Source organism: Solanum verrucosum, unplaced genomic scaffold (genome assembly GCF_900185275.1).
Source record: "Solanum verrucosum unplaced genomic scaffold, falcon-dt-bn FXZP01000125.1, whole genome shotgun sequence".
NCBI lineage: Eukaryota > Viridiplantae > Streptophyta > Magnoliopsida > Solanales > Solanaceae > Solanum > Solanum verrucosum.
In genome coordinates, this window is record NW_026019923.1 from 2,926,408 (window position 1) to 2,939,404 (window position 12,997).

The window sequence follows — 12,997 nt, forward strand, 5'->3', positions numbered from 1 at the left end:
TAATGATTCATCGTATTAGTTTATCTAAATTATCATCTTCTTTGTATTAAAACACACAATGATGCTAGTTAATTAAATTTGTGTTTCAGATCGACACTAAGCGCATGGAGGCGTGTCTTAATACAAAAGGGAGTAATAACTAATGTATGAAACTCCGAAAGAAGTAGATAGCTATCGGTGTTTTTTGTTATTAACTCCAAAAGTGTGCATTCTAAAGAGTTAGTGTTTTTAAACCTGTTAATCCTTTCAATATAATATATGTGGTACGATTTTATTAGTTATGGAATTTAAAAATAAAAATATTTATAATTTATGATTTAAAAAGAATGTTAGATATTAATATGACTATAACTTATCTTATTATGTGTAAGATCAAATAATTTTAAATTTTAACTTATTTTTAACTATAAAAACAAGACATCTTTTTTGTAACAAAAGAAATCGATATTATAAATTTGAAGGATATATCAATTCTAACTTTTAAATGAATTACATTATTGGACAATAAACTAGCTTGAGTTAATAATAAATGATCATTAATTCATACGAATTAAACAAGTCATATTTTTATAGACTAATTTTATCATTCAGAAAAGTGGTGTGTCAATAATTGTTGCTCAAACTCAAGTCTCATCCACATGTCTTGATTGTACGTGGTCTATTTTCCAAGTTTCATAGTTTGGACTTGAATAGGTTGTGTAGGTCCATATATCATGAATATAGATATATATCTTTTTAATAATTAGTTGATTCTTTTATCAAATAGAGTGATTTAAGGTTTTTCCAAAACACTTACATTTCTATCAAAAAAACACAATTCATTTGGCAACATCAAAATCCTTAGAATGTATAAATGTAGAATTCAGTCTAGATCATAGGTAGTGAATAATTCTTTGTATGTATTTAATATATCATTGATATTACTAGAGTATTGACTAATTAGAATTGTGGTGAGATGAATATAACTTTTTTATTCTTAATTAAAGGTTTTATGTTCGAGTCCTGAGAATGAAAGTGTTTTCACCATCAAAGGATGTGGTGTTGTGGATGAGGCTACTCCTCCCTTGACTAGAGATCTTGAGTTCAAGCTCTGGGTATGACTAAATCATTAGTAAGAAGCGTTCCCCCAAATAGAGCTCTACACGATGCGAATTTGAAATAGTCGGATTTCAATGTGGTTATCGGACATCGAACGAAAAATAAAAATAAAAAAGTAAAATGGCTCTTCTTTAAATGAACCTTACACGATGCGAATCTATATTAATCGAGATCTAAGGAAAGGAAAAAAATTGAAACTAGAATGGTACATCTAAAGAGTAAAGAGCTATTGACTTTGATATTCTCCTACTTTTTTGTTGCTTGTATTTTTCTTCTTTTTGTCTCATTTCTTTACTTTCAATCCTAGAGTGTTATTTTTGGTTTTTTTAAAGTACAAGCTTCGATAATACCCTTATGTGCATTTAAAGAAAGCACTCAAAGTCTATTTTGAACTTTTTGTCTAAGATTTATTTCTTCTATATAACCCCAATACCCTATGATGTGTATGTACTAAAAAAAATCAAACTAATGTATAATTTTTATCAACAAAAAAAAGTAGTAGTAATAGTAGTTAGGTACAATAACTTTGCACTCAATTTGTGGAGGCACAATCAACAAAGTAAACTGAAAATTATGAAATTTCAGGTACAGATTTTAACAGAGATAAAAGAAAAATAAAAAATTATCTCTTCACATTAGTCCAAGTCTTAATGAACAGAATTATTTAATACACATCCTAATTGAAAGTAGCATATTTTCATACAATTACATTGAAAAGCTTGCAAACTGATCCGAACACCATAGTTATAGGTGCATCGTGTGAGTGAATATCATAATTATAGGTGCATCGTGTGAGTAACATCCTTCTAAGAACTCGTGAAATGGAAGTTGCATTACTCATTCATTTATTATTAATTAATGTATGACTTATCTTCGAACCAAACGATCCGTAGTTTATCCAATTATATTGCCAAACTCAGAAGTAGTCTTCACGCCCTTTAGTATGCGCGTCTATTATTAGCTTGAAATTTAAGAGAACAATATAGTAACATTAAAAGATAATATAATAATACAAAAATCCAAAAAAATTCCAATAATATAATAACAAAATAATTGACCCAACAAGTTCCAAGTCGTTCTTTTCCCCTCTGATATTTTGTACTCGTTTTAAAATTTGACTAATTTAGATTCACGTTAAAAAGTCTTATTTTAGAAAATAAAACACTTCTTATCAGAGATGACTTTACATCCAGAACTCAAATCTGAAATCTATAATTAAAAATAATTGATTGCGTACTTAGTCCTTACTACTTATTACAATTTTCGATGGTCAAGTCATTTTTTGTTACATATATATAATCACAAAAAATCAGCATCTAAGGGTTTGCTCGTGTGATCAATAAAATAGTTGAGAATCATGAGGTTTATAGTTCAAATATATTCTTTAAAATTAATCGAGATATATAAAAATTGATTCGAACGGAGCGATCATCCAAAAAAAATAAATGACAATGCTACTTTTCCACTCTATATTGTCTTGGTCAAGCTTGCTGGAAAATGATGTTTTTTATTTCTACGTTGCATGGGTCAATTTTAAATCTATTGTATGTAATTTCATTTTCATTTTCAATTTTTTTTTGGTTGGTAAATATTTAATACAGTAGCCAGAGTAGACCAATTTTTTTCTTACCTAATTTCAACTTTTGATTATTTTTTTTTAATGATTTAATAGGTCATGAATATAATATAATTTCAATTCCAATTTGGAGACAAAATTGTGATAACGATATCAAATACTTAATTATTATTGTTTTACCAATGAGCAACTCGTGATACTATTATAATGTCAAGCAAAACAAATAAAGAACATTTACATATTATTTTTCTAATACAAAGTTATAATATTAGACATTTAAATTTTTCAAGTTTCAACTGCCCATTAAAATAATTTCCATTAACTCATGTTAAATCAATTGATCATTTTCTTTCCTATTAACTATATAATATATGTAAAACAAGATTAAAAAAATGGTTTGTTGACTCTATTGACCTAGCAAACAATAATAGAGAAGCTCACTTCTTTGACTACCATGTCAAACAATTAGATTCATTTGACTAGGTGCAATTTAGAGGGTCATGCTTCTTAGGTTTTTTCCTTTTCTATCCGATGTTCAAAATCCGTATTGATATTTCTATCAATCTGCACCACGTATGATCCATTAAAGAAGGAGGTGCTTATTATAAAAAAAAATTATATAAGACTTAAGCACGAAACTTTTAATTAAGTATAAAAAGAAAATGTCATGCATAATATTGACAAAACATTCTATTTATATTCTTTTTCAGACATCTAGTTGATTTTAATGAGCATAAAATCAAGCGAAGAGTCTAATTACATCTCGTAATATTTAAATTCACTATCTGATTAACTAATTTGAATCAAGTAGTAGATTGTCTTAGATGAGTTATAAACGGTTCCCTACTAACAAATATACCATTTTTAAGGGCTTGATTTCTAGAACTCTGAGTAAGATGAAGGGATTTCAATCATTATTATTATATATGTAAAACTACTTGTTATCAAAGACAGAATAATGATTTCACTTTTTAAGAATTTCTGCAACAACTTTAAATTAATAGATAATACTAACTAAATTTACAAATACATATTTATAATACTTAAAAGAAAATTTAATATATTATATATAAAATATCTTGATAAAAACTACTAAATTCACATGAATCTATAAGTAGTATTATAATCCTTTGATTGATATTGTTGGTTACCTAACTTTAATTAATTTTGTAGACTTGAATTGGATATGCAATTCTTATTGGGTGAGTTTAATATATAGTAGGCAACATGGTCCCTCAATGGCAACAAATACTCAAGTAGGGACCAAATTAGAGTGCATAAATTTTGAATTGAATTGCATACCGACAATTATAAGGTTTGGTAAGAAAAATGTTTAATTGAAAGAGCTTATAATTTCGAGATACATCATGTGAACCACTTTAGATATAGATAAATATATATATAGTGTGATTTACATTTATCTGGGATATATACAAATCTCGCTCACCTCTCTTCCTATATTTTGTGTATTTGGTAGCAAAATACATGTATCTAAGTGTATTGTCTTCAATATATGATAGAAAATTCATAATTAGTGATAATATATATAATATTTTGAAAATATATGTAATAATAACATATATAGTAGTGAACTATGTCTAATTATGTAGTTTTTCCAAAATATTTTAGATAATTTATTTTCATCAGTAAGTTGCGGCGTGCAAATCATGATATATATGTTGGTATGAGATAGCAGATGCACTGAAATAATCAAGGTTGCGTATAACCTAGTGATCAATGAAATAAGAATAAAATCGTAAAATCTTATATTTGAATTTTAGTGAAGGTAAAAATAATAAATAATTTCTTTCCATTATTTAAGTCTTATGCGATATTTATACTCAATGAAATAATCGAGGTATAAAAAATAAATATGTCTTCAAAGGAGTACTTAGGTGAATCACATGTAAATTTATCCACAAGCTACACATACATAGATTATACTCTAATAAATACTGATGTCATAGCAAATATTATCTGTAAAATATGTAGCAACAAAATAGTCCTTCACTGTTTAAGCTGTCACCTTAATTTAATGAATTATTTTTTGTTATGGAATTATTTTAAGTTTGTATATAACCTACTCCTTTCTGTCTTTTTCTTCAGTTTTTTTTAAAGGTTGTTTTATGTTTTATCTCAATAATTTATATATTAAAAAAAATAGGATAACAAATTGAGGAACTAGAAAAGCACGTGGAATGGACGCAACCTCGAGCTTAGGAATGCACGATTCTGGCTTTTGTTGGTGAAAAATAATTACGAGTGTTAAATAAGTACTCTTTTTTTCCAAATAATTATAATGGAGAACATAATTTAAGATCATGAAAATAGACAAAATAATAGAAATAATTTCTACAAGCACAAATTCCACTTAATACAGATTGTAATGATTTGTTGGAAGATTTGTCATCTTTCCAAATGACAAATTACCTCTTTTTTTAAAACTTTAATTAGTCTTCTAAATAGTCAAGTTGATTTAAATGTTTAAATTAGTGTTTCATTGAGCTTTATACTTCATTATTAATTGTTGGGGATTAGAGTAATTTAAAGGAACAAAAATAACTACTACATGTGTAATATTTCAAAAATAGATAACATTATCTTTTTAGCTTTTTTCTTTTTCTTTTTACTTATCAAGTATCCGAAATTTATTCACTTCACTAATTCGAGTATATATTGGAAAAATTCATTAAAAAGGATAAAAGCGCTTCATATAAAAAAGTTATCTATTTTTTAATTTTTAATTCAAAACTCTTCATTAAAAATAAAAAAAAATCCGATCGATTATTTCTAACTTTCCTTAATAAAAATAAACAAGAAGAATGAACTAAAAGGTGGAAATTCAATAGGTTTTGCTACCTTAAAGCTGCACTCTTGTCGATTATCATGTACTCTTCTTATTTTATGGGCTTACATTATTAGGCCTTTTGCAAATGATTAATGATCATACTTTAAATTTCTTAAAATTATAATTTAGCGGTAGAATCAGAATTTTAATTAAAGGAAATTAAAATATATGTATATATTGTGTCAAAGAGATTAAACATATTAATATATAAAATAAAAAACAATTTACTTTTAATTTAGTGATACAATCAGTATACTTTTTCAACTTATATATAACTTATGCAAACATTAGTTATATACTCTCTTTAATATCAAAATATGTATAACTAATATATGAAAAATCATCATATTAGTAATGCAAAGAATTTTAATACATACAATCATACATTAACACGGTTAAAGATGTATTTGTCCGTCAAAATTCTTTCCATTATATATGTAGATAATATTTTTATAGTTTTTTTCTTTCTAAAATTACTCAATGCATACTATTTTTAATAAATCAAACCAAATCAAACATTGCAAAAGAAATACAAAAAAATAATCAAATATATCTCTATACCATTACAAATAATTATTATACACTATCCCCTATACTTTGAATTCAAAATACTCCTTCCATTTTACTTTGTAACAAATTTACTTTTAATTCAACGAAAAATCACACGTCGAAGTTTAGAATTTAATAAAGGAAAAATTGTATATAATAGCAAACTATTAATTCAAATTAAATAATATAAATATAGTTTGATTTAATTGTACTGTTGCTATTTCACCTCTCTCCTGGTGAATCTCGCTCGCCACTCTCGTTCTCTCCCTCGCCTCTCTCATTTTTTATACAAACACAAGTGTATAAAGTGCATTTGTGTTTGTATAAAGCGAGAAAAAATTGTATATATACGTATATTTTCGTTCCCCTCTCCCAGATCTCTCTAGCCACTCTCTCAGATCTCGCTCTCTCACTCGCCTCTCTCACTTTATACAAAAACGCAAATGTATAAAATGCGTGAAAATTGTATATATACATATATTTTCGTTCCCTCTCTCCCCTCTCCCAGATCTTGCTCGCCACTCTCCCAGATCTCGCTCGCTCACTCGCCTCTCTCACTTTATACAATTGATCTTTTTGTATATGTATACCAAAACAGATTATATAACTGTTTTTTTTTTTTTTTTTGTATATGTATAGCGAATTATACATATATATGTTTGCTATGAAGCGCAATTATGCAAACTTTGCTATAACATACAAATATGAATTTTGTGTTTATTATATATGAAAGTTGCTCTTTAATAAACACCCGAATATTAAATACCCAATTTCCTTAGATCCTCACCCATTTAACCACCCGACCCGACCCGGCCCATTTTCTTTTCTTTTCATCTACATTTCTCTTTTGTGTCCAAATTGCAATTCACCCAAATAATTTCCCTGTAGATCTTCTTCTCCATGTGATGATTTGCTCTCTTAGGTCAGTTTTTTTTTTCTCCTTTTTCAAATTGGACAATAATTTCTATCTCCATTGGATTTGACTGATTGAAAGGATGCAATATCTGTTTTTTGCTTGTGATTCTGTATTGGATTTGTGCATCAATTTGCTGTATATGCTAAATTTGGTGAAGATAGTAAAACACAATCCATTGCTTTTATGAATTACTAGTTCAAAGCTATGGTGTGATTTAATAGATTTTGCAGAAGCTTAGTTAATTTTAGATGATGATACATACTTGACAGAAGTAAGGGTAATAATGGGCAACTCATTATGAGAAATCTCCATTTGGAAACAAATAGCGGATTCAGAATTTGAAGTTTATATGTTTAGATTTTAGGAAATGTAGCTTATTGAGTTCTGATATGATTATAGATATAATTGTTTTGGCCAAAGCTATTGGGTTCTGCCGAAACCGTAGTTGATACTTTAGTTGTGCCTCTGATTGGAAATTTTCAGTTATATCATCTTTCATATAGTTTTTTTTATCTTTTTTCTCCTTTTGATGATTTAGTTAATTTGAGATAAAGCTTAGGAGAAGTCTTTGTTTTTGCTAATTTCGGTATTTGGCGTTATGTGTTATTTAAGTTGAGGGTCTTTTGGAAACAACTCTATTTACACGAGGTAGAGGTAAGGTATGTGTATACTCTATCCTTCTCAGACCTCACTTGTGGGAATGTGTTGTGTATGTTGTTAATTTTGGTATTGATATTTTACTTATAATTGGATTTGGTCATATGAAACCTTATTGTTTTGTTATTTTCTAATCTAAAATGATTATGCTGGAAAATTGGTTAGTGTTTGAAGGCAATGATGCAGAGCGAAAATTCTGTTGAAGATTCGCTTCATATCCGCAAGCTGGAGGTTACTGACAAAGAAAAAGGCTTTATTGAATTGCTGAGACAATTGACTGTCTGTGATTCTGTTTCGGACGAGAAGTTTAAGGAGAGATTTGAAGAAATTGCGAAATATGGCGATGATCATTGTATTTGTGTGATCGAAGATGTTCGATCAGGGAAGATTGTTGCGACTGGAAGTGTGTTTATTGAGAAGAAGTTTGTGAGGAATTGTGGCAAAGCTGGACATATTGAGGATGTTGTGGTCGATTCGAGTGCTCGTGGGATGCAATTAGGTAAGAGAATTGTTGAGTATCTTGCTGATCATGCTCATTCAATGGGGTGTTATAAGGTAATCCTTGATTGCACTGAAGAGAATAGACCTTTTTATGAGAAATGTGGTTTTAAGAAAAAAGAGATTCAGATGGTTAAGTATTTTGTTTGATGAATATAATTTTGTAAGATTGTTGTTCCTAGCTTTTCTAAAAATACTGAGTTTATAATAAGGATAAATGGTTTGATAAGTTTGATTGCCATCATTCACGTGATCTTCTGTTTTGTTGTATGCCCTGTGGCTTTGTTTTGAGCATTTGTGGGATCGGGGGGACATAGCACAATTCTTCTTAGAGGAGGGTTGTTTGCCCGAGTGACTGTATAAGTGAAGTATTTGTTTTTGACCAGCGTGAACCCTTCTTCATTGATGCCAATTTCTCTGCAATGAGCATGAACATGTTGTTTCTCTGTTTTTTGGATCGGGGGGATATCTTGTCCTGAGATCATGTGTATTTTTGGATTGGATATTTCTTATTTAAATCTGCCTGTTGTTAATTCTCTAATACTGGGCAACAAGATATCAACTGACCTTGGAAGCATATCTGGAAAGTTAAAATACCATTCAAGCTGGCTTGCTTTCTTGGTTGGCAACTAAGCAAGCCTGCTTGACTCCGAACTCGGAAGAATCTGAAGAGAAAGGGAATCCTTATTCTGCAGATGCAGAGAACAATATCAATCTCTCTACATTGATAAGTTACTGTCTAGCTTTGGTACCTTTCTCGACCTTTTGCCTAAAGATCAAGCGTAGTAACTATCTAGTTGTGGTAACTATTTCTTTCCATGATTTTTCCCAATAGGATTATAGGAATATGCTGGAGCCTACATGTGATTTTTTGAATTGCTGAACAGAGACGAATCCAGAATTTAAGCTTTATGAATTCAATTTTTAAGGTTCTTAACGTTGACCATATTGTATTTTTGAAGCTATGGGTTAATATCTACTATTTGTTGTAATGTTTGTTGGAAGTGTTGGGTTCAGATGTATTTTTTCCTGGTGGTAAGTGAGTGCATCTACAAGAGTTTGGCGTAGTGTATAAAATAGTCATAATGAAAACAAATGGAACACAGAATAAAACAAAATGATCTTAATGCCACCATTATATTATAACAACAAAGCAGAAGCATTTTTCTTGCCAAAGCAATAAAATAACCCATAATTTATTAAATTCTTCATATAGCAAATTGTTTTCTAATATACATACACTACTCTTTTATTTTGTAGATAATTAAGGGTAATTCTATTGATATAAATATCCAGCATAAAGAAGATGCTAGGATACAAGAAAATACAACTGTATTTCAGGGTCATTAAATTCTGCTTTTTTGCTCTCAAAAATTCAATTCTTCCACTCTAAATGAGGGGAAGCCTGGTGCACGAAGCATTCCACATTCACCCAAGGGCCATGGAAGGGTTGTACCCAGTCAGGGTGGGTATAACGTAGACAGGTTGCCTTGACGCAAGTATCTAATTTCATGGCTTGAACTCATGACCTATAAGCATTCCCCTTCTTTCTCTCTCCAAATGACAAGCTCCACGCTCGGTTTGAGTCTTTGTTTAGCACTCTCTTGTACCAGCTTGGAGGAATTCCTTCGTGGTTCTAGGCATGGACTAGTGAAGTCCCAACACGGAGAAAAACATATCCAAGATTTGGGCAATGAAACTGATCTTTAAATGTAGAAACAGGTGGCTTGCATCTTCATTTTGATCTTCACACGAAGCGTCTATTGTAACTTTTGTCTTTCTATGACACCATCCCATATAGCAACTGATTAAAGCTCACAACGAGCCCAGAGAATTTGTAGAAATGCTTCCAATGCTACATGATGTGTAATCTCAAAAGTAGATTGGATCAACCTGAGGTGGAGGACATATCAGCCTCTGCATCACATAGGATCAATGAATTGTTAGATATAACACATGTAAGATGAAGTGTGTACTGGAGCTGGCGATGAAGCCTTTGATCAAGTTTTTCTACATGGCAATGTATAACACATTGCAGAGACCATCCATCACAAGGATAAAGAGAAAGCGTGAACGAGGATCTCCCTGTCTTAAGCCTCTCTAGGTAGGAAAGAAGCCATGAAGACAACCATTTATGAGGACGGAGAATCTAACTCTAGAAATGCTAAAAGAATTATCCAATTGATTCATACCATATAACGGTCTGCCACACAATATTTTGCTCCCGCATTTCACTGTTCCTCTTCCTTGGAGTAACAGTAAAATTGCCCCTGTATGACCTATAGGTCATAGGTTCGAGTCGTGGAATCAGTCACTGATGCTTGCATCAGTGTAGGCTGCCTACATCATGCCCCTTGGGGTGCGACCCTTCTCCGGACCCTGCGTGAACGCGAGATGCTTCGTGCACCAGGCTACATTGCTCCTCTTATCGAGCTGATGACAGATAAATATTAGGTCTATCTCTTCTGCAACATCATATTACCAACTGAAGTCTTACCAGTAATCTCCACATGAGCATGATCCGTTAAGGAAACAATGGAAACGATTATTATCCCGTAAGATAATTTCTCTCTCCGTTATCTCTGAGACAAGCTTGAAGAATGTATGGCAATCACCACAGATACGGAGATTTTTTATTATTCTGATAACATCACTAGGTTTAGTACTTAGTAAGCCAAATGCAAGCGCGAGCTTCTCACTGTGACAGCCCACGAAATGCTCCTTCTCCTCCTCTTCGATGTCAAATAGAACGTATTCTGTTTTTGGAACATAACCTTCCTCTCTTAACTCCTTGCTCAGTTCACCGAGTTTAACGTATATGTTATCTGATATTGGATGATATGTATCTCCAACGAGAAATTCATGAACTATTCCATCAATCTCTATCCAACTATATGCAGGAATCTTCTGCATTCTTCTCTCGTTCATACAAGACCTGATTTTTTCCGAATCATCCCATTTATTGTTAGATGCATAGATATTTGATAAATGAACATAGTTTCCAGAGTTCCATGGTTCCAATTCAATCAACTGCTTTAACACATGTTCAGCCAACTTGGTATCACGATGTAACCGGCAGCCACTTAACAGAGCTCCCCAAATGACGGCATTAGCATTCATTGGCATACTTTCGATCAACGAGTGAGCTTCATCCAGCAAGCCAGCTCGGCCTAGAAGATCAACCATACATCCATAATGTTCAATTGCTGGTTCCAAAGAGTACAAGTGAGTCATGCTCTGAAAATATTTGCGACCATCATCAACAAGGCCAGCATGAGTGCAAGCACAAAGGAGACCGATGAATGTGTTTCCGTTAGGTTTTATACCAAGTTTCTCTACTTGACCAAAACAACAAAAGGCAGATTTCACGTACCCGTGCATAGCAAGACCCGATACAACAGCATTCCAGATTACTCTATCCTTCACCAACATTTGTTTGAATATTTCCCAAGCTGATACCATCCGTCCACATTTAGCATACATATCAATAAGTGCTGTACCTAAAACAGCATTAGACAAAAACTCATTCATGTCCATCAACTTACTAGCCCATTCGCCAACTTCTAACGCTCCTAACCTTGCACACGCAGAAAGTACACCAACCATTGAATAGCAATCCGGCCTAACACTCTGTCGTTGCATCCTGTAAAACACCTCCAAAGCCTCTTTAGGAAGCCCATTCACTGCATAACCCTGTATCATAGCACTCCAAGACACAACATCCTTCTCTACCATCTCATCAAAAACCTCACGAGCTTTCGCCATTTCCCCACATTTAGCATACATATCAACCAAACCAGTATTAACAAACACATTCCTCCCCATATCCATCTCCACAGCGTACCTATGTATCCACTCACCAGCACTAACATCCCCTACCCGACTACACGCAGACAACACCCTAACAAGAGTAAAACTATCCGGACTCAAACCCATCTCCAACGACCTCCGAAACAAACCAATAGCCTCCTTAAACTTCCCAAAATCAATATACCCCGTCATTATCGCAGTCCAAGACACAACATTCTTCTCAGGAATATCATCAAACATCTGGTGTGCATCATCAAGAAATCCACACCTAGCATAAAAACAAACCAACCCAGTCTTCACAAACACATCATAATCAAATCCCCCTTTCACAACAAGCCCATGAGCCTTAACACCCAATTCAAAATTCGATAACCTCGTGCAAGATTTCAACAAAAAGGGAAAAGTGAAATTGTTGGGCAAGAAACCTTCATTTCTCATCCCATGGAAAAATTCAATTGATTGGTGAAAACAATTATTCGAAACCAACCCACGAATCATAGTATTGTAAAGAAAAATGTTGGGTTCTTGAGTTTGATTGAATACAAGCTTAGCATAATTTGGATTGTTGAAATTGTTCAAAGTAAATTTTAATAGTAAGTTTAAAAGATAGTTGTTTTGATCAAAACCTGTACGAATAAGGCGAGCATGAATGTGTTTAAGTTGATTGAAGGATTGGAAGCCATGAAAGAGAGCTGCTTTTAGCTCCATTAGAGCTTTGGGAGCAGCAGCTGAGAATGTTGCATTCATGGCTTCAACAACCATACGCAACAAATTACCTTAATTTTACCTAGTACCTAACTCTAATTATTTATATGGTGGTGTATATAACTTAAATTCATATTATTATGATGACAATATATATAATTTAAATTCATGTTATGGTTGATTATTATGATGATATATATAATTTAAAGTCATGTTATGGTAAAAATATTTTCGATGACGTAAATTCACTACATATGTTTGTTGTATGACTTTGCATGAACTCGTGAAGCTACAATATCTCTTTTTTGATATGAAGTAATCTCTCTTAATGTATTTATAT

At 31.8% G+C, this 12,997-nt stretch overlaps 2 protein-coding genes across 2 annotated transcripts; one reads left to right on the plus strand and one right to left on the minus strand.

The window, feature by feature from the left end:
* The first annotated feature begins 6,928 nt into the window (after window positions 1–6,928).
* LOC125825305 (glucosamine 6-phosphate N-acetyltransferase) lies at window positions 6,929–8,298 on the plus strand. Its single transcript, XM_049504651.1, has 2 exons — window positions 6,929–6,993; window positions 7,810–8,298. The coding sequence occupies exon 2, from the start codon at window positions 7,822–7,824 to the stop codon at window positions 8,290–8,292; it is 471 nt and encodes a 156-aa protein (XP_049360608.1). The 5' UTR covers window positions 6,929–6,993; window positions 7,810–7,821; the 3' UTR covers window positions 8,293–8,298.
* A 2,309-nt stretch (window positions 8,299–10,607) lies between these two features.
* On the minus strand, window positions 10,608–12,709 carry LOC125824929 (putative pentatricopeptide repeat-containing protein At3g08820). Its single transcript, XM_049504277.1, has one exon. It carries the CDS (start codon window positions 12,697–12,699, stop codon window positions 10,636–10,638), a length of 2,064 nt encoding a protein of 687 aa, XP_049360234.1. The 5' UTR covers window positions 12,700–12,709; the 3' UTR covers window positions 10,608–10,635.
* Window positions 12,710–12,997: the final 288 nt, after the last annotated feature.